Source organism: Bactrocera dorsalis, chromosome 5 (assembly GCF_023373825.1).
Source record: "Bactrocera dorsalis isolate Fly_Bdor chromosome 5, ASM2337382v1, whole genome shotgun sequence".
Classification (NCBI taxonomy): Eukaryota; Metazoa; Arthropoda; class Insecta; order Diptera; family Tephritidae; genus Bactrocera; species Bactrocera dorsalis.
The window spans coordinates 19,173,034-19,193,878 of NC_064307.1; the positions used below are offsets into that span (position 1 = coordinate 19,173,034).

At 30.1% G+C, this 20,845-nt stretch overlaps 1 protein-coding gene across 15 annotated transcripts in view; it reads left to right on the forward strand.

The window, feature by feature from the left end:
- Positions 1–20,845, forward strand: part of LOC105225153 (potassium voltage-gated channel protein Shab) — a 212,328-nt gene that overhangs the window by 133,781 nt on the left and 57,702 nt on the right. For 14 of the 15 annotated variants that reach the window (XM_049458608.1, XM_049458604.1, XM_049458603.1 and 11 more), the window contains one exon: positions 12,573–13,416. In XM_049458608.1, coding sequence (XP_049314565.1) covers positions 12,573–13,416 — 844 coding nt within the window. Of the gene's footprint in view, positions 1–12,572; positions 13,417–17,881; positions 17,969–20,845 lie in introns of all 15 variants that reach the window. The other variant, XM_049458611.1, reaches the window with a different exon arrangement.

The following is a 20,845-nucleotide window of genomic DNA, read 5'->3' on the forward strand; positions in this document are numbered from 1 at the left end:
AAAGCTCTGTAATAGTTTTTTGCTTATAAATGTCTTCGACATTGTTTGTAAAAGATGAAACATACGAGCTTAAAGCTTTAATAAAACTGCCGAGCACCCGAACGAAAGCACTGTAACAGTTTTTTTTTTTATTATGAATCTCTTCAGATTTTCAGCTTATAATTAATGCAACCCATCATTTTGTCAAATCAACTTAAGAGTTATTCAAAAGAGAGCGAGTCAAGTTTGGCTAAGTATAGAAAAATACGTATGTATATTCTTTATGTTTTACAGGCTGCTATGATCAACCATTTTAATACCACGAGAAAGTGTAATAATAATAATTTCTACTCTTAATTTTCTAACTTTCAACTTACCTTTTACTAATAATTTCCCAGTCTCTTTTAATTTCATCGAAAAATTTCCGGAGTTCTTCGTCAGTTGTGCTGTTTTTTCGAAATTTATTCACTTTCCAAAATTAACTACAAAATGATATTTGATTATAATTTTCTTTTTCCGATATACCGCCCGAAACCACATCCTTTTTTGAACGATAAATAAGAATAATATGAGAACCAACAAAATATATATATATAAACATATATTTTATTATTGTTTTTATGATTTTGATTTTCAATTATCACGTTAGTACATATTTATTGCTTCAAACATTCAAACCCTTACATAAAAAAAGCTACAGTAGCCCCGAAAACCGAAATATAATCTAAAACAATGAAATGTAGAAAAAAATACAACGAGTAAAAAATACAACAAAAATATAGTAAAATTTTATATACAAAAAAAAAATGATTTGAAATGAATTTTCACTACAAAAATCAAAAAAAAAATAATAAAAGTTTCTATTTTCAAAAACTCACTACGCAGGCAAGCTCTTCTAGTAGCACTCACTTCAAGACTCGTACAATAACAAAAACTTCCACAAACATTAAAAAAATTCTTCAATTCTTGCAATAACTTTCTTGCGAATTTGTACGTACGCAATGCGTAAACAAAAACAAAAATTAAAACAAAACTTTCAAGATCCTCTCGTTGTTGTTGTTCTATCATCTAACTACTTGAAGCTGTCTATTTTTTATTACAAAAAAAATACACAAAAACACTTGTAAACGTATTCACATTGTTTTCGGTTGAAAAGTTATCTGTCTTGTCTTAATTCTTTGTTTTTTTTTTTTTGTAAATTGGTGGCGTAACTCTCAACTCCAACGAACTTATAGTTATATAACTAGTAACTAGTACATACAAATCTATACTTCCTCGTATTGTTAGCGATAAACGATTGATTGCTTGACGTCTAATCTATTGTTGATACTTATGTGAGCATCAGTCGCTAATTGAACCGTTATAGTATACATACATACATTTTTTTTCTTGTACTACATTTGTTGTGATGTTGTAGTGGCTTTTGCGAAAGCTTGTAACTCAAAAGTCGTATACTCGTAACTGTATCCCGTAAGCGAATTTGTAGTAGACTTTACTCAATTACGATTCTATTAACTGCTCTGTTTGTCCTTAATTTATTATTTAGCAGCAAAGTGAAACTTTGTTTAGTCCTTATAATACTTACTATTAGCTAATACTTATTTACCAAAAAAGTAAAATTTTTTTACATATTTTCATTTATTTTTAGTTTTGTTCTCGTTTGTTTTAAACCCATTTTTCTTCAATTTTGGTGTTTCCACGGTGTTTCTCCTTTGTTGTAGTATTGTTGTAATAATAATCTCCCGCCAAATGATAATGGTGATTCATAATACATAAACGTATTGCCTAACAAGCAATAAAAAAACAAAAAAAAATATGTAAAAAAAGTTTATCAAACAACAACAATTTCCATGCCATTCCGTTGTTTGTTTCGAATTTTGTTTGTTTTCTTTGGTAAAGCCAAGAAAAGGATGTGAACCACATGCACTCCACAACCCCATAAGTACTCCAGTTTCTTCATATATTCTATATATATATATATTGATATATATATCTACATATATTTGTTTTCCTCAATATACTGTTATGTATAATAATTAGTATGATAATAGCAAGTTTTTTAGTATACTCGTAACACCAGATTGCTCGATGCTTACATAATACAGAACAGCTACTCTTATGAAGAAAAAGTAACAAGAAATAAAAAAAACATTAAACTTGAAAGACCAAAAATTCAAAATTTGCAAAAATTTTAAAAATGTCGAAAATGTTGCATTTAAAAAAATATTCGAATAGAAAAAAGTTAAATTTCAAATAAACAAAGATGATATAATTTTTATTAAAAAAAATTAAATTTTAAAAACTAATTATATTTGAAAAAAATATTACAATTGCAAAATAGAATTAAATTTTAGCCAATTTCGAATTAAAAAATTTAATTTAATTAAAAAGATAATTATTATTAATTAATTTAATTTAATTAAAATAATTAATTTTTTAATTAAATTTAAATAATTTAATTTTTTAAATTAAAAAACAACATTAATTGAAAAAAAAATTAAATAAGGGCTTAAAAAATTTCAAATTTAATTGACAAGTTGAAAAAATTATTTAAAAAAAACTAAATTTCAATTATGTTTGAAGAAAAATTAAATTAAATTAATTTTCGAAAAAAAGTATTAAAAATATAATTAAATTTGTTATAAAATTAAAAAAAAAATTATATAAAAAATTTTTTTTAAATTTGAAAAAAAGGAAAATTATTTTTTTATTTTATTTCTTTCCAAAATACACAAATTTAAAATTTAATTCACAAAATTTTTTAATTAAAAAGTTTAAGAAAAATATGACGTTAAAAAAATAAAAAAATTAGTTTTCGAATAAAAAAATATTTATTAAGAAAAAAATAATTTGTTATTTAATTCAAAAAAAAAGAAAGAAAAAAAAACGAATTAAAAAAGTTATTATTTAAATCTAATTCATATTAAAATTAATTAATTCAATTGACAATTAAATTTGTTATGAAATTAAAAAAAAATTATTAAAAAAATTTATGATTAATGAATTAACTTTTTACATTATGCATTATAAAATTAATTCTTATAAAAATCCCTTGAGTTTATTTTGGAAAAAAAAATGAAATTTTATTTTGATTTTTTTTATAAAATAAATAAAAATAAATTTACATAAATTAATTTATTTTTTTAATATAAAAATAAATTTTATAAAATTGTATTTACTTTAATTAAATAAATTTTTAAATCAGAAAAAATCAAACTTCAATTCAATTTTAAATAAAAAAATTAGATTGGAAAGAAATTAATAAATTTTTTTTTAAATTAAAATTAAACTAAATTTGAAAATAAAATTTTAGTGTTATTAATTTGAAGTAAATTTAATTTAAAATTTTTCAAGTGAGCAGACATTTTCAAAAATAATTTTCTATGAATTTAAAAATAATTTTAATTTATTTAGAAAAAGAATCTTCTCAAATTGAAAATAAATATAATTTAATATATTTTTCAAAAGAAATGGTTTTTCATATATAATTTTCTTTCCAGATTTAATTTTTTGAAAAAAAATATTATCATCTTTTTTTCTTCAAATTTTTAATAATATTACTCAAATATTGAATTTTGAATTTAATTCGAAAAAAAATAAATAAATTTGAAAAAAAAGTTTAACTAAAATAAAATTATATTCGAAATATTGAAATTTGAGAAATCGAAACGCTCGAGACAAGTGTGTGCGTCTTTGTACTCATTTTTGTTCTGACATGGAATGGAGTTATTTTTACCCTACTTTCTTTTATTTGAGTTTGCTTCCCGGTGATGTACCAAAAAAAAACAACAATACCCGTATTGTGTAGTTGTATGTATGTAAAAAATATTGCAACATTTATGTAAATATTGTGAAATCAGGCTTAAGTATTTATTTTAAACAAATTATTTCCGATTCTTTTACGTAATTTATATTTTTGGTATTTATTTATTATGTGTATTTGTATGTATGTAAAAATTATTTATTTAAATTTTAGTTTAGTAGCTAGCACTGTGTACATAATAGTCTAAATATAAATGTAAATAAATTAGTTTTGTAAATAAGCGTATAAATGCATTGCTTCAATGTGTATATAAGTATGTAGTATATACATGTATGTGCTCCAGTATTTTTTACAACTTTTTGCAAAAAGTGTGGTTTCTTAGTTTCGATTTGCCATAGAAATATTGAAAAGATTCTTTGCATGTTTTTTGAGTTGAGTTCTTCGAAATTGGTTATGCTTAATATGAACTCTGCAGCATGTTGGAATGTTACACATACACACGTGACACATAACGGTAGTGCTAAGTAGTGGTTTAAAACAAATACACTTTCTGGGTGCTGAAATTTTTTTTAGAAAATTGTCTAGTCAGCTTCGAATAAAATTATAAAACTCTCTCATACAAAAATATTTTGATTGCAGTTTCAATTTCACGGTTCTATATTTTATAGCTAGTTAAGGCGGTTAGTTTAGATAGTATAGCTATCTTTTTGAGTAATAAAAGTACGACTTGATCCAATGATCCAAAATCAATTGGATTTTTTGCCTTTGTTTACTTTGAAGAAAGTATATATTAGAATAAATTCCCAAAATGTAAGATGATAGGACTGGAAGCTTCATCCAACTTGTAAAAACAAAAACAATATCAATAATAAATAAAAAAAGATATTTTAGAATTTTTTTCTCAAAAACGTCACACAGTGAGTAATAAATAGATATTATTGTTACTAAAGGACCTATATGACAGCCATTCTCTAAAAGGTGTGTCAAACATGAAAGCACTCTCAAAACTCTTCACGCTACCAACATTTATATTACCTTAAGATCGTACGTGTGAAGTATGTAGATCGAGCGTAAAATTCATCATTTTGTAATTTTTTAGCGATTAATGCAATTCAGTATAAAATCGATTACCAGAGGAAACGATTGACAAATAATTTGGAAAAAATCCAATTAGCAATAATCCCATATAGTAGTTTAAAATAATACTACAATTAACTGTTCTCTTTCTTACTATTTTCTGTCAGCTCTCCAACTTCCAAACCATTCTCAAGTAAAATAATATACTTTAACCGAATTCGCAGTCTTAATTTTAGTTTAAGCATTCAACGTAACGGATACTTGATGAACGTAAATATTATATAGGATCTATTAATAACAAATCCATTATTTTATTTATCATAGAATGACCAGATTTAGGTGAAATGTATACTGTTTCTTTCATCAATCTCTTACGACTTTGAAAGTAATTTCATAAAGCGACTCCCATATCTCTCTATTGTAATGAACCGCTTCAAAGGCTTATCTTGTGGCGAAATTACTATCTCTCTCTAGCCTTCCAATCTCCCCAAGCACACACTAAACCCTTCATGACTGTCAATCCTGGCTTAGCCTCCGTTTGCGCCGGCTCATGGCGTCGACCTCTACCGTTTTCGCTTGTTATAAGTAACGAATTTTCATCACCAGTAAATGAAAATAGATCCATTTTGTTGCAATTTTCAGATGGAAATTCTGAATCTCTGACTTCAAAATTACCGATACGGAATCGATAAAACCAAAATTGAGCTTGATCGATTGTTACAGTATCAAACCTTCTCTCGAATAATTACTGTAAAATATAGGGTATTTTCTATTTACTGGTGTCCCTTCTTTGAAATAATTTATATCTTGTTTGACGCACTCAGTGCATTCACAGAAGACTATAGCAAAGGCGGAGTCAGCTCCCTATACCTACCTTGCCCTACTTAATGATGACGAAAGAGGAGCGTACTCTAAGAACTGTCAGCGTTTTGGCGGGAGGCATCCTTGGCATTAAGTCATCAACGATTTCTGCATCGTGTGACCCCTACTTACACAGGTGACAGAACACCTCGATTACCTGTCCGAGGTCCGTGTCGAGAAAGCGGGGAATTAATTTTGAAAAATGGGGGTTACATACGTTCTATTTTATTAGAATTTTTTTTCTCTTAATTTTGAACTTGTAAGAAGAAAAAAAATTGAAAATTGCATTTTTGGCATTTTTACAAAAAAATAAAAATTACAGTGAAAATTTCGCAACATTTTTTTTTGCAAATAGTTTTCGAAAATTTCCATGAAGATCGGTTAAGTAGTTCTCTAGAAATCTTGCCAACCGACTTCAAAAACACAGTTTCGAGAAAAACTCCTTTAAAGTCGGCTCACTTAGCCTATGTAGCCTCGAGGGCACAAGTACTCAAGGCTGTATATCCAAAACTATTACTAGGATCAACTTGAAAATTTCGAAAAATATGCTAGAGGTGTTGTAGAATTTAATAAGGCAAAACCACTTATGGTCAACAAAAATTGTCTAATCTCTAATTATATATTTTTCCATCCAAGTTAAATTTTAGGAAGAATTATTGTTAACAAAAAATTTATTCATTCATTTGAATGCATCTGTATATAATGCTACAAACTCAGAAAACCATTTAACGGCTTCAGAAGCACTTTTTGATATTAGTTTTTTTTTTATAATCATATAACAAATTCATTTCCCCGGTTTGCGATTTTGAAACTACTTTTACTCAATCGTCAAAGCTTTTATGTACAAAAAAAAACAAATTTAATAAAAATTTCATTTATTTAATGATACTTTAACTAGCTAATTTTTTTTATTACCTCCTAATTGTATGAAAACGTTAAGACTTTTGATATTCCCCATAAAATTAGCGTCCTGCAAGTTTTTTCTCGACTGTAAAACCACTTTATCGTTACAACACAAAGAATGCTGTGATTGGAACCGAAAACTAAATTCAAGTCGTGTTTTCTCACGTTCAATTTATTATTGAGATCTGTATGCTTTATCCCCTCTAGTAAATTTACCCCCTCCAACTTTTTATATAGCAAAAATTTAATACTTTTCTAGTTATTTACTAACTCTTTTACACTCTGAAGGCAAACATGCTTGTGTATGTATGTGTATACCTATAGTTTATAGACCCTCTCCTGCCAATTTGCAATGTGTTCTTTTAGTAAAACCAAAAAACAAAAAATGTCTCTCTAACCCAGTTGACACCTAACTTTTAATTTTATTGTATGCATTTACCAAATCGAAATCAAAAATGTCACCTTCAACATTGAAAATGATTATTAATGCGTTGTTGCGTACAGTGTTCGCCATGGTAGATGTGGACATATTCACATATACAAAATACAGATACAAAATACAATATTACATAACTCAACTCTATACTCGTATATAACTATATATCATATTTCTCTTGTTAAACGCCTAACTACTAACTACACAAAAAGCGAGAATTGTTATTTAATGCCTGATTTTGGCAATCCTACCTAAATTAATTACCATAATTACAACAACAAAAGTAAAGAGAAATCGAAAACAATTGCTAAGCTTTGCTCCTGCATCAAAGACAAAGAGAAATGTGTCAAATCGAAGGGCAATATGTGTCAGCCAGCAACAACAATATACAATATGCTATGGCATGTGAGCTGTGAAAGTGAATCGTATATTAACTATATCTTATATACTATATATACTAGTATGTAGGTACATAAGTGCACAGCGTGTCAGCGCAAGACAAATTGCAAGTAGTGAGCTATGGGTGCACACGCTCATGGCTCGTAGTGGCGCTGTGTCGCGATGTGCATACTCGTATTACAATATTTCAGTACCCCCACCCGACCAGCTACAGTACCATCCCAATACAGTTGTTGTGATATGCAGGTTATTTTTTTTTTTGTAATTGTTGCTAATATATATAAGACTCAAGTAAAAAATTTGAGTGCGTTCAGTACTAAAGTTTACCGTTAACTTTGCTGTGCTAATTTCAGGCAGTGTTCGTTTTTAATTTTTTTTTTGTATTTTTGGTTTATCCGAAAAAAATATTTTGTTATTTTTCGAAGCATTTTTGGACGCTTTTTAATGCTAACCGTTTATTTACTGGTTCCAAAAGTTCATTAATTGAATATTTGCCGTTTTTCATAGTATTATAAAATATTTCGAAAAAGTTTACTTGCATTGTTTGTAGTTGTAATTGTTTGAATTGGTTGCGAGCGCTTAGAGTTTGTAAAAATTTTACATCCATATTGTGTTAGTTTTGAGAAAAAATATATATAATTGCAAATGCCACATATTTTGCGATATTCGTACATTTTTTTTAGTAAATTGAATTTTGATTTTTCTTCAAATAACTCGAAAAAAATTCCAACTTGGATTTTAGGCGCCACATTTGCGTTGCTCTTATTCTTACGTTTTTATAATGTCAATATGTTTTCAAAAAAAGAATATTTTTTTTTGTCAAACAATACAGAACAAAAACAGTACAAAACAAGTGTTTTACCAAATAAGCAAACATTTGCAAAATAACTGCCGAAATTGTGGGCATTTTATAAAATTTTATCCTATTTTCTCAAGCAAAATAGTAATTTTTTTGCTCAACTTAGAAACAAAAATCGACTGCAGACCCGATTGTTAGTATTGTGTACGTCCTTACCCACTTTAGCTGTGTTTGATTAGCTTGGTTTAGCGATAAAATGTAGTTTTATGTAGTGATTTTAAACTTTTATTTTAACTAATGCAAGCTTTGTATCTTTGGTTGGGTTAAAGTGGACGCTTAGTTTCGAAAAATTAAGAAAATTTATTATTAATATCAAAAAATAATAAATATTATAAAAAATTATTAAAAATTGGAGAAAAAACTTACAAATGATAATTTGTTATTTAAAAAAAAAAATTAAAAAAAGATTGTGAAAGCTTCACTGTGCTTTAAAAGCTCCAAGTCCATAGATTCAGTCGCTCACGAAGGTCTGAGACGTGTTTTACAAAATAGTTTACTCAAACATTTACCTTAAGCAGTTATCATGAATTTATGTGTCGGAACTTTCGCGAGCTTTCATAGTCGAAATCGAAATTATTTAAAATCTCTAAAAGTATAAAACTTCGAACTTTCGCGAGCTTTCATAGTCGAAATCGAAATTATTTAAAATCTCTAAAAGTATAAAATATTTTATATTATTATATTAGCATACACTTTTAAAAAAATACTGTTTTTAATTAAATTTGCAAATAAACCGAATTGGGGCAGCCACTTTCTTAAAAGTTTTGTAAGATATGTAAGATGGAAGCTCACTTTAGCATTATCTCTACTAACATTTTATCTCTTCAAGCGTGTTTCTCAGTCAATAAGTGGTAGATTTATGCGAACGAGCTTTCCTAAGCTCTCAAAGTCGAAATTTAAAATATTAATTAAAGCTGATAGTCACTATTATATTTTTCCATTAGCGCAAGCTTTGGACAATTGTCTCACTTATAATAACTTAAACTTTTAAAATACAAATATATTCTCGGGAAAGTTTTCCTAAGTGTGGCATTGAAAACTTTTTAAAAAATAGTTGCGATGAAAGTTTTCATTAGCTTTTGTTTTTCTTTAATATAACAACAATATTTAACGTTCTTTGAAAAATTTTTGTTTAAAAGCCTTTCGTTCGCTTAAACTTTGGCTTAAAAACTTTTCAGAAATAGTTCCGTTAAAAGCTTTCATTAGTGCTGTTAACATTCTAACTTTATAACGATTTTAATCGTTACTAAAAAAGTTTGATGAAAGCTCTTCCCAGTATTACCATGATGAAAGCTATTTTAGGCTTTGGTTCGAAAAAGCTTTTTAAAACATAATTTTTATGAAAGCTTTCATTAGCTTTTGTTTTTTAAATTTTTCGGAAATAGTTCACGGAAGCTTTAATTAACGTTTGTAATCGTTTCTAAAAGAGTTTGATGAAAGCTCTCTTAAGTTTAACCCTCAAATCTTTCATTAGCTTTCGGTTTTAGAAACTTTCAGAAATAGTTCCGATGAAAGCTTTCACTGACGTTTGTCACAACGATTGTAATCGTTTCCAAAAGGGTTTGGTAAAAGCTCGCTAAGTTTTACTTTGATGAAAGCTATTTTAAGCTTTGGTTTAAAAACACTCAGAAATAGTTTCGATGAAAGCTCGCTTAAGTTTTACGTTGATGAAAGCCTTTTTAAGCTTTTTCAATAGTAGTAATATTTGTTAAGAAATTTCTGGGTATTATGTAATCATCAATCTTTATGTAATATAGTCTAAAAATTCAACTCGAATAAAAAGTCTCAAAAAACTCACTCTAACCACAAAAGACGCAAAGTTATGCATAAATTTACAATTTTTTTTTATTTCTCATTACCACCACGCCAACCAACAGCAACATAGTTTCATAGCCGTAGTGTGCAAAGCGCCTCACAAACCCACTCTATAGTACCGCTAGCTAGATGAATAAGTAGTTAGTGCTGCGATCGCATTCCAATATAAATATGCGCCCCTAAAACTATGCTATCAATAAATAAAAATATACCAACTAGCTGCAGCAGCAAGTTCAGATTAGCCTAACGAATTTTTAAAATAATTAATAATTTTTCTAAATAATTATTTCTTTATTTTTATTTCTGTGTAAGCTATTATTATGTATATATAATAAATATTTTCGTAATTTAATTTAATTATAAATATTTATTTTTTTTGTAATATAAATGTTTTAACCACCAACAATTGCGTACAAGCAAACTGTGTTTAACCCTTCTATACTTTCTGTTATCTGTTTCTTATGTCCACCTGAAAACTTGCAAATATGTAACGGTATATGTTTTGTGTCTTTTGTTGTGTTGTGTGAATTTGTCACGTCAATCTTATTATTTCTTGCTTTTGAATAAAAAATTAATAATTTTACTTTTTCTTTAAATTAACTCTATTATAAAAAAAATATATATATATTTATTTTAAATTGTTAGTAAATTTTAGTTTAGTTTTTACTTATTCGTATGTTTTTTTGTCTTCGTCTCACAACCGTTAGAAATTAGTAGCAAAGCTCGTGTGTTTCGTGTCTTCCCCACCCCTTGATCCAAGTAATTATGTCCAGTAGTGTTAACACTAATTACGAAAATCCATTCGGAAGTCAAGGCTCTGTTATTACGTGTGCATAATTCGCCAGAAAATCAAATAAAGAATCAAAAAAGTATTTAGGACGTAAAATAACTAGAGAGCTGTACACGTAGGCATTATTTTATTTTTAATTTATGTATTACTTTATACTTGTATTATTTAAAAATATGACTAGGGTACATATATCATATAAAATTTAAATGCTTATAAGACCTCTGTACAGTCTCGTCAAAGTCCCCTAAGCCCCTGGCACCTTGTCTTTTGACACAACCCTTACTCCCAACAGCTAGTTCTTAGCGCAACTCAACATATTTCCATCATAATTCACATTTTTCTAATGCGTTATTTCAAAATGTATAAAGACATACTTATTTCTGTATATACATATTAGACAACAAATAAGCTGAAATGAATTCTTTGGAACTGGTTTGATGCAGACAAGCAGAAAGTGCTTGCGTTTTTGTGTGTGTGACTTGCAACAAAGTAACCAACAACAATTTTCAGCGCCTTGACTGAGTTATCCAATTACCCTCTTTTACTCTCAATACCTTTATGGTGCGAAACAATGATTTCACATCGAAAGCTTTTAAGCTTGTTGAAGCTTACTGCCGAAAAAAGCTTTACTTTCTGTGTTTCTTAGACGGAAAAGAAGCTTTCATTATTTTCTAAAAGTGAAATAATGATTTCACACCAAAAGCTTTTGAGCTTCTCGAAGCTTTCCCCAGAAAAAGCTTTGTATTTCTGAGTTACAGAGACAGGAAACAAGCTTTCACGATTTACTTAACAGTAAAACATTATTTTTACACCAAATGTATTTAAGCTCCTCGAAGCTTTCTTCCAAAAAAGCTTTGTTTTTCTGTGTTTCGTAGACAGAAAACAAACTTTTACTAATTTTTAGGAGTAAAATAATATTTTTACAACAGCCTCTAAGCCTCTAAGCTTCCAAAAGATTTTTTCCTAAAAAGCCTAATTTTTTTTATTTCTTATTGAAAACCGAGCATGCATATTTTTATTATAGATGAAACTGTCTCTTAGCTATTAAGCTTTTAAGCTCTCTAAAGCTTTCTCCCTAACAAGCTTGGTTTTCTAAGTTTCAAACAGAACCAACAAACTTACACGAGTTTTAAACTTTTAAGCTCCCTAAAGCTTTCAGCCTTAAAGGCTTCGTTTTTCGCAGTTTCAAATAGAACCCACTAAGTTACACGAGTTTTCTAGAGCTGAAACGCCACATAATGCACTAACGGCATTTAAGCTTTGAAGCTTACTGAAGCTTTCAGCCAGGTATTTTGTGCTTTCACATGTTCTTTCAGAATATTCGACTACTGAGACACTACCGCCTTTTACTTTTAAAATTCCTCAAATTTTTAAGCTCTTTAAAGCTGTCTACCTTACTTCTTACTTCGTTAAGCTTATAATTTAGTATATTTAATTAAGTATAATTTTTGTTAGAGCAATCTTAAGTAATAAGCAAAAGCAAAGTAACTCCCATAACGTTTTGGCGCATAAATACAAAAAATACAACAAAAACATAATGCGATTTTCAAAGCAAAAACAAAAACAATTTTTTTTGTAACGAAGTTTATGCTAAAACCAAAAAACTCTAAAACCAAAACAAAAAAAATGAAAATGAAAATGAAAGAAACAAGCGTCTGAATTGAATCGAATTGAATATTCTTCTCAACAGGTTATCGCAGTGATATCCATACTATTTATAGTCCTGTCTACCATAGCCCTGACGTTGAACACCCTACCACAACTACAACACAGTGAGAATGGTACACCATCTGATAATCCGCAATTGGCTATGGTTGAAGCCGTTTGCATATCGTGGTTCACCTTAGAATATATACTTAGGTTTAGCGCGTCACCGGATAAATGGAAATTCTTTAAGGGTGGCCTTAATATAATCGATCTATTGGCAATACTCCCATATTTTGTTTCCCTATTCTTATTGGAGACGAATAAGAATGCAACGGACCAGTTCCAGGATGTGCGCCGGGTGGTGCAAGTATTTCGCATCATGCGCATCCTGCGAATCCTTAAGCTGGCCCGTCACTCAACGGGCCTGCAGTCGTTAGGCTTTACGCTACGTAATTCATATAAGGAACTCGGTCTACTAATGCTGTTCCTGGCAATGGGCGTTCTCATATTTTCTTCGCTGGCATATTTTGCCGAAAAGGATGAAAAGGATACAAAATTCGTTTCAATACCGGAAACATTTTGGTGGGCGGGTATTACAATGACAACTGTTGGCTACGGGGACATCTATCCCACTACTGCACTGGGAAAGGTTATTGGTACTGTGTGTTGCATATGCGGTGTTCTGGTAATCGCTTTGCCTATTCCCATCATCGTTAACAATTTTGCTGAATTTTATAAGAATCAGATGCGACGCGAGAAGGCGCTCAAGCGGCGCGAGGCGCTAGATCGGGCCAAACGTGAGGGCAGTATTGTGTCATTTCATCATATCAATTTGAAAGATGCCTTCGCCAAATCGATGGATCTCATTGATGTCATTGTGGATACAGGTGCGTAAATAACTATATATCTACTACATATATATATAAATATGGTCATATATGCTATATATTTATATGAAGAAAAAAATTCAAACACACGAAAATAATAATCATTAGCAAAACAATTTTTTTTTTGGAAAAAAAATTTAATTATGCTTTCAAAAACATACTTATGCTATGACATCATGCCCATACTTTTTTGTCGTACATTTTCATAGCATAAAATATTTATTTGTACTACTGTACCATATACATACATATGCGACTAACATTTTTAAAAATTACAAATATGTTTACAACAAACCATAAATTTAAAAAATTGTTTTTGTATTGTAACGTAAAAATATAGGTATTTGTTGTTATTAAAAATATAACTAAACCTTTACATTTACATTTACACAAAAAAAAATAATATTTGTTTAGTTAAATCTACAAATTGTAGTTGTAGCTGCCTTGCGGTATATTGCTTACAATTATTTGCTTACTTTCATTACTCCTGAGTTCGTGCGCTTTTCCTACATATTTTCACACACACTTAATTCAATTTCTGGTTGGCTTTATAGCTTGCTTTTCAAAATTCCATATACTTATACCGGTTTGTTCTATTTTTTCTCAAAAAAAAAAACTATTATTAACCAAAAATTTACAAAAATTGGCATTCGGCATGCATTTCTCAATATTTTTATTAATTTCATATTTTCACAAATTTTATATTTTCACAAATATTCTTGTATATTTTTTCTAACACAGAAATTAAGTTGCAGCGAAATTTCAAAAAAATACTTACTATTCTGTAAATATTTAAATAAATCTCTGATGATAGAAATTTTCAAAATAATTAGTTGTAGCTTAAAATGAACGATTAAGTAGTTTAAATAGAGTACACATTGCCATAAAAAATAAGTAAAAAATTAAAAAAAATATATATACATACACAAAAAGTATTTATAAACTTGGACTAATATTAAATGCAAACCTGTAATCCCCACTTAATGATAAGTACATAGTATTTTAGAGTTAGTAACTATAAGTATCTTCGATTCGCCACTTTACTGCGCGCTAATCTTAAGCTCTGATCCTTTATCGAAAAAGAATCGTACGCAAGGACAAAGTTAATGACTGAATAAGAGGAGAGAGATTATGAATGCTTCATTGAAGTCTGCTATATTATTATTCAACATATGAAATATTGGATTATACCAGTGTATAAAATTTATACCAGTTATTTCGAATGGAAAATGAGGCAATGGTTGTGGTGCACACTTATACCAGTTATTTCAATACTTTACTCTTCAAGGCATGACGAATCGAAGATAACTTTTAATGATTAGTATGTTTAGACAAATGCAATACCTATAATATATACCATTAAAATATCATGTGCACAGTAAAATTTTTCTAATATTTAGCAATAAATTTTATATAAGAGGTTCTTAGTAAAATTTATTATTTAGCTAAGGCAATTTTATATTTATTATCGCTTTAGTTTGAACAATACATTTAACAGCAGGCATATTTTCGAACAAATTTTGTGAAGTCAATCCGCCTCTTCTCTAACTCGATTTGTCTATATCTTCAAACCTTTTAAATACCAATTATCGAAAATAATATATTGAAAAGTTTAATAAACAGTAGTCCGTACGAATTTTAGAAGATATCTACAATCTGGTAATGTGCATTACGTGACATACTTATTCTTCCTCTAAGCGATTCACAGTACAAGTATAACATTCAACACTATTTTAAACGATTTCTTAATAATGCCCCCTTGTATTATACTATTTTACGTTCATTAAATGAAAACAAGTGTCCTGAATTAACTGCAGCAATTATCCTAGAGAGTAAAACTTAATATTGTCTTAATTTATACATACTTTTCATATCTCAAATTTATATTATGAATAAGGTAATCCAATTCGAGGTTTCCTACTTTTTTTTTTAAGAAAAACACAGAAACTTTCAAATTTAATGGGAAATATTTATCATCATTCGAAAGAAAATTCATTAAATGTTGGCCGCGACAACGTCTCAAATGGCTCATCCATTGAATCTAATTTTCGATGACTCGTTCGAGCATTTCGAAGGATAACTGGCGAATAACACTCGTGTTGTTTCGCTCCAAGACCTTTTGACCGGTCCAAAACGTGAAATTATCTACTTACCGTAGTGTTCCCTCAATTAATCCATTAATTGATGCAATGTGTGGGAATTCACGCCATCTTGTTGAAACCAAACGACGCTGAAATCACGAGCTTCAATTTCAGACATCAAATTCAAGTATCATCGGTTATCATGGCGCGATAACGGTCACCACTGACTGTTACGTTCTCACAGCCATCATTTTGAAGAAGTATGGACCGGCCTACAAACCACACCAAACTTTGATTTTTCTGGATGAAAGGCAGCTTTTGAATCTCTTCAAGTTGCTCTTCGTACCAAATGTAGCAATTTTGCTTACTTACATAAACATTAAGCCTGTAATGGGCCTCATCGCTGAACAAAATTTGGCTCGAAAGCGTCGGATCTCCTTGGAAGTTTTCAAGAGTCCAAAGAGCAAAGCGATGTCGGTTGGGAAGGTCGAGCGGATTCAGTTCTTGCATGAACTGTACTTTGTACGCTTTTAATTTAAGATCTCGACGTGGAATGCGCCAAGTGGTTCCAGCCATCAGTCGGAGTTGCTGCGAACTCTTCTTTACAGAACGTGAATTTTCATAATAAAGTTGAACGATTTGTTTCCATGATGAAATGTCAAACAATACTGAAGAAAAACAACATGACATGACTATACTATTCAATCGTCTAATTATTTTGAAAAGAACCAATGTCATCCTTAGCGAACACTTCTGAATTAAATGTTTTCCTATATAATTAATCGCAGAGTTTTCAGCTTTCGTATACATCATACAGCCCCCTTGTACTTCTAACTACATATATAAGAAAAAATATCTCTAAGCTATCTTGTAAGATCTGATCAAATTTGCCGGACCAATAAAAGTTAACTACATTTTCATGTTTTCTAATAAAAATCTTTATTATTGCTTTCAAAATAAGCTCTTGAGCCAATACGAGATTGCCAACACTCAAACCAATTTAGCACAAACTTGTCATAAGCCTTCAAAGAGTTTCGGTTTGTTGAATGTAGGCTCCTCAGCCATACTCTCAAGCATCCATTTTACGACCTCAGCTCGATGTGGTTTTTGCAAAGATAAATGTATTTTGGTACGATTCCAGCATTAACCTCGTACCCAAAAAATTAACCTAAATTCACCAAATGTCTTGTGTCACTCAAATACTTATATGCATACGTGATAGAGTGGACTGCCAAAACCTGTGTGCAATATTTTCAACAATTCCTTAGCCAAGATACCACTCAAACCAAAAAAAATTTCAAACAAGCTAGTTGTTCAATTTTTTCTTGATTAGGTTTGCACGCGGTCAATCCGGGTCAAATTTGATCATTTGGTATAAAAATTATCTTTGCTTGGAAAATGTTTAGCAACGCAGAGTACTTTATGGCAATAGTTCAAGTATGTTTTAGTCAACAAAACATTAATTAATGGTTCCTTGTTATATTTTCGAAAGCTTTATGACTCAATTTATTATACTAGGTATTTGTACTGCAGAACCACTTGAAAGCATTGTCTATAAGGATATTCCAAGAAATAAATATTTATTGTTATGTTTAATAACTGTTTTTTCTTTACCTAAATACTCAAACTATTGGCACATCCACTGTCAACACTCATATATGTATACCCACATTTTCCCATAGTGCTCAGGTGCAACATAGGGCCTCAAAATCATCAACACTCACAGTTGACTGAGAATACTCAATTGGAATTGCACCTGCCTACCAATCACTTTAAGTAGATTAATTAAGTAAAAGTCTTTGTATTTTAAGCAGCGCATTTACATGACATTAAGTTGGTGTTATGTGACCACAAGCCAACGTTAAGCGTCTAACTATTAGGCAAACACCAACACCAAACAAAAAAGCAATAAAAATGAAATGCAAAAAACACACAAACAACAACCGACAGACAAGCACACACACAAATATCAATACATATACAATTGCCTGAATAAAAAGTAGCTAAAACAGCAACAACCGGAAAAACAGCGGCAAAAAGTAGCTTAGCAAAAACAAAATGGCTTCAAGCAGCGTTGCAGTCGATTACCTAAGTTTCAAGTGCAAAACGCTTTTTCTTCTCTGTTCGTTTTTGTTTTTTTTTTATACCTATGTATGTATCTTTTTTTCGCCATCCCTATCAACGGGAACTTAGTTAAAGTGCAAATGACATCACTCAGGGCAATTAAGTGTGCCCCCAAAGTGTCGGCGCTTACCGCATAAGTATTTATACCTACTCGTAGCGTATACGTAAAGACTTACGTACCTAATTGCATATGTGTAGTTTTAGTGTGACTTACTTTCATGTGTTAACTTTTACCGTTTATGTGTATGTGTATCTTGTAGGCAAGCAGACAAATGTCGTACATCCGAAAGGTAAAAATCAGAAAGCGCCAAATATAGGAAAACAACCATTGAGCGCTGTAATCGCAGGTGAATACACACTTACATACGTAATTAGCGTAATTTTTCTTCTCCACCTCCTTTAATGTTGAGCTTTGTATAGCAAAGGCAAAAGCAAAAACAAAAATAAATCACATTTGCTTCCACACCGTTTCAACTACAAAATTCGCAAATCTACTCATACTTAGTTAGTTTTCATAGTTAGGAAATATACTAACATATGTACATACATACAAACAAAATGGTTCTTACAAATTAAATAAGCATTATAGTGACACTTACGAATATAACTGTGCACTGTAAACTTGTCACCTTTATAATTTTGAGGTATTTACAAAGCGAAGATTTGTTTTTACGAAGGTACACTTGCAATAAAGAGATTTTAATTAAAGCAAACCGTTTTGAATTTTGTACACTATTTTGTTCGCAATGTATAATATTAACACACTTTCAAAGGATTTAAACAATAATTAAGATATAATGTTTATACTATAAGAACTTAGCTAATAAACCGAGTAATAAATTAAGAATAATTGTCCAAAGTCGAAATAATTTGATCGAAGGTATTTTATAAAAGTGTCAAATCTTCCTTTCCTCTATCATTATAGAAATTACAGAGTTTATTTTTTATAAATTTCAATTTATTAGAATGTTTTTAACTAAATTGAGGCGGGACCTTGGCCTAAGGAGGCAGTGTTGCTGCGCCAACTCTAATCAAAGCTGAGTTCTTTTTATTTTAACGTGATCTTTCCAAGTGCGCCTCTTATCAGTTTTAATCACCATATAAAGCCACTTGAAGTTTTTTTTGTGCTTGATGGTATATATGGCATGTACTACTTTTACGAACTTTTTAGTGTTGTTACCAAGGTTTCATTTAGTAAGCCACAGCTCTAGAACATTCAATAGCATCTGCAGTTTTCTAGGACTCAACATCCTGGCATCTAACACAGAAGTCCGATTATGCACGTAATAAGGCATTGGGAGTTTTTCCGCTAATTTGAATAATATGCTTAGATACCAGTCTCTGTCAAATACCTGCAGACATCAAGCAACACAGTAGAGCTGTATTTATTATTTTCCATATCATCAGTTATAATTTGTTCTACCCTAATACATTGTTCAATAGTCCCATGAAGTTTGTTGAAGCCTAACTGATGATTCGGAATAAGCTGTTTGTCTGCCAACACCGGCAAAAGCCAGCGTAAAAATATTTTTTCGAATACTGCGATCTCGTTTTGTATTTGGCAACAATATTTATCAAGTAATGCTGTTAGTTTGTCATCTTCTTTATTGGCCGCCTGGGAATAAAAGAATTGTTGTTTTCAAATAATTGAAATTTTCTAAAAAAAGACGAACAAAGCCATTAGCTTTACAAGTTCGGAATTGAGTAAGAATTAATAATCAAGTTACGCCTACACTTCGCAAATTGCACGAAAATAGTTATACATCCAATATTTTCCCTACTAAAGTCACATTTTCCAGTCCTCGAAACTCAAAGGCTCTCTTTGAGATGGCCTTAGCTCCTTCAGCGAATTTCGTTTTACCTCTTCGATCGCCTGAAACGGGTTCCACGTTGCTGTAATTTCAGTAGGGGGACGAGAAAAATCACTCGGAACCAAGTCTTGTGAAAACGTGGTTGATCATTGATATCCATTGCGTTTTTTTTTCTATAAATTCGGAAACAATTGTGGCTCGATTCGAAGTTGCACTATTGTGTATAAAATCCATGAATTCTTCCGGCCGTTTTCGACTGATCCAGCTTTATAGCACGAGTCGAGCTAAACCGCGTTTTGTATCCAAAATATCCACCAAAATCATTCGAATTCTCTAGCACTTGCCTGGTGATTTTCAAGTACCATATTCCTCACTTTTTAATATTTTCATCAGCTGAAGAAGTCGAAGGTCGTCCAGAACGAGGCGTGACTTCAACGTATTCTCGACCGTCTTTGAAGGCTTTGTACCATTTCGTAGGCTTGTGTTTGATAAGACTCGGTGATTCAGTTTCGCAACGAATGCGCACACAAAATTTGGTTAGAAATATAAAATTTGAGACAAATTCTTTATTTGATATTTTTATCCATTGTAAAAATCCCAACGCACTTCTGAGGTGTACCGACTTAAGCAGCTGCTGTTAAAAAACTGGTTGACAGATCGCGCTCATATTTGGCACAAGAATTGAGAATAGTCCTACCAACTTAGCAAAGTAAATTGTTTTGAAATATCCGGAATTTAATCACAATTTCCTGTGCTTTTTTCACAAAGTGTAGGATGTTTCACAGACTTACACACATTGTTTTTTATTCACAACCTCACCCATTCTACTATTGTAATATATAAATATAATATATGCAAAGTCAGTAAAACCACAAATACTCACAACCTCATTATAAATATTTTGTAATATTATTAGATAAATTAACTACATTTACTATATGTTTTAAAATTAAGCGCGAACTTGTATACAGATTTTGTTATATGATAAAAAGGGGTTCAAAGACGATTGCTTCGCTATAAACACCTTTCTGGGATCCATATACTTATATATACATGCTGGCAAAAAACATAAATATATTTCATATTGGAGTATACAATTATTTGTAAATATATTTAAATAAGAGATATGTATAATATTTGATATGGAACACCACTGCATTGGACATATCCATTAGTACGCTATGAGACACTTGGGATCCAGCTGCTGCTGTAAATAACAAACAAATCCACCAAAACGCACGCAGTAATTAATAGTACAGTAATTTATATGTATATTTCAATGTAGGGTTACCATGAATACAGAAATAATAAAAAAAACACAAAAATAACAAGAAATTAGTGTTTAAATGAGCAAAAAAGGTGAAAAAAAGTTAGAATAAAGTACCATGATTTTTTTTCTTTTTTAATTCCATA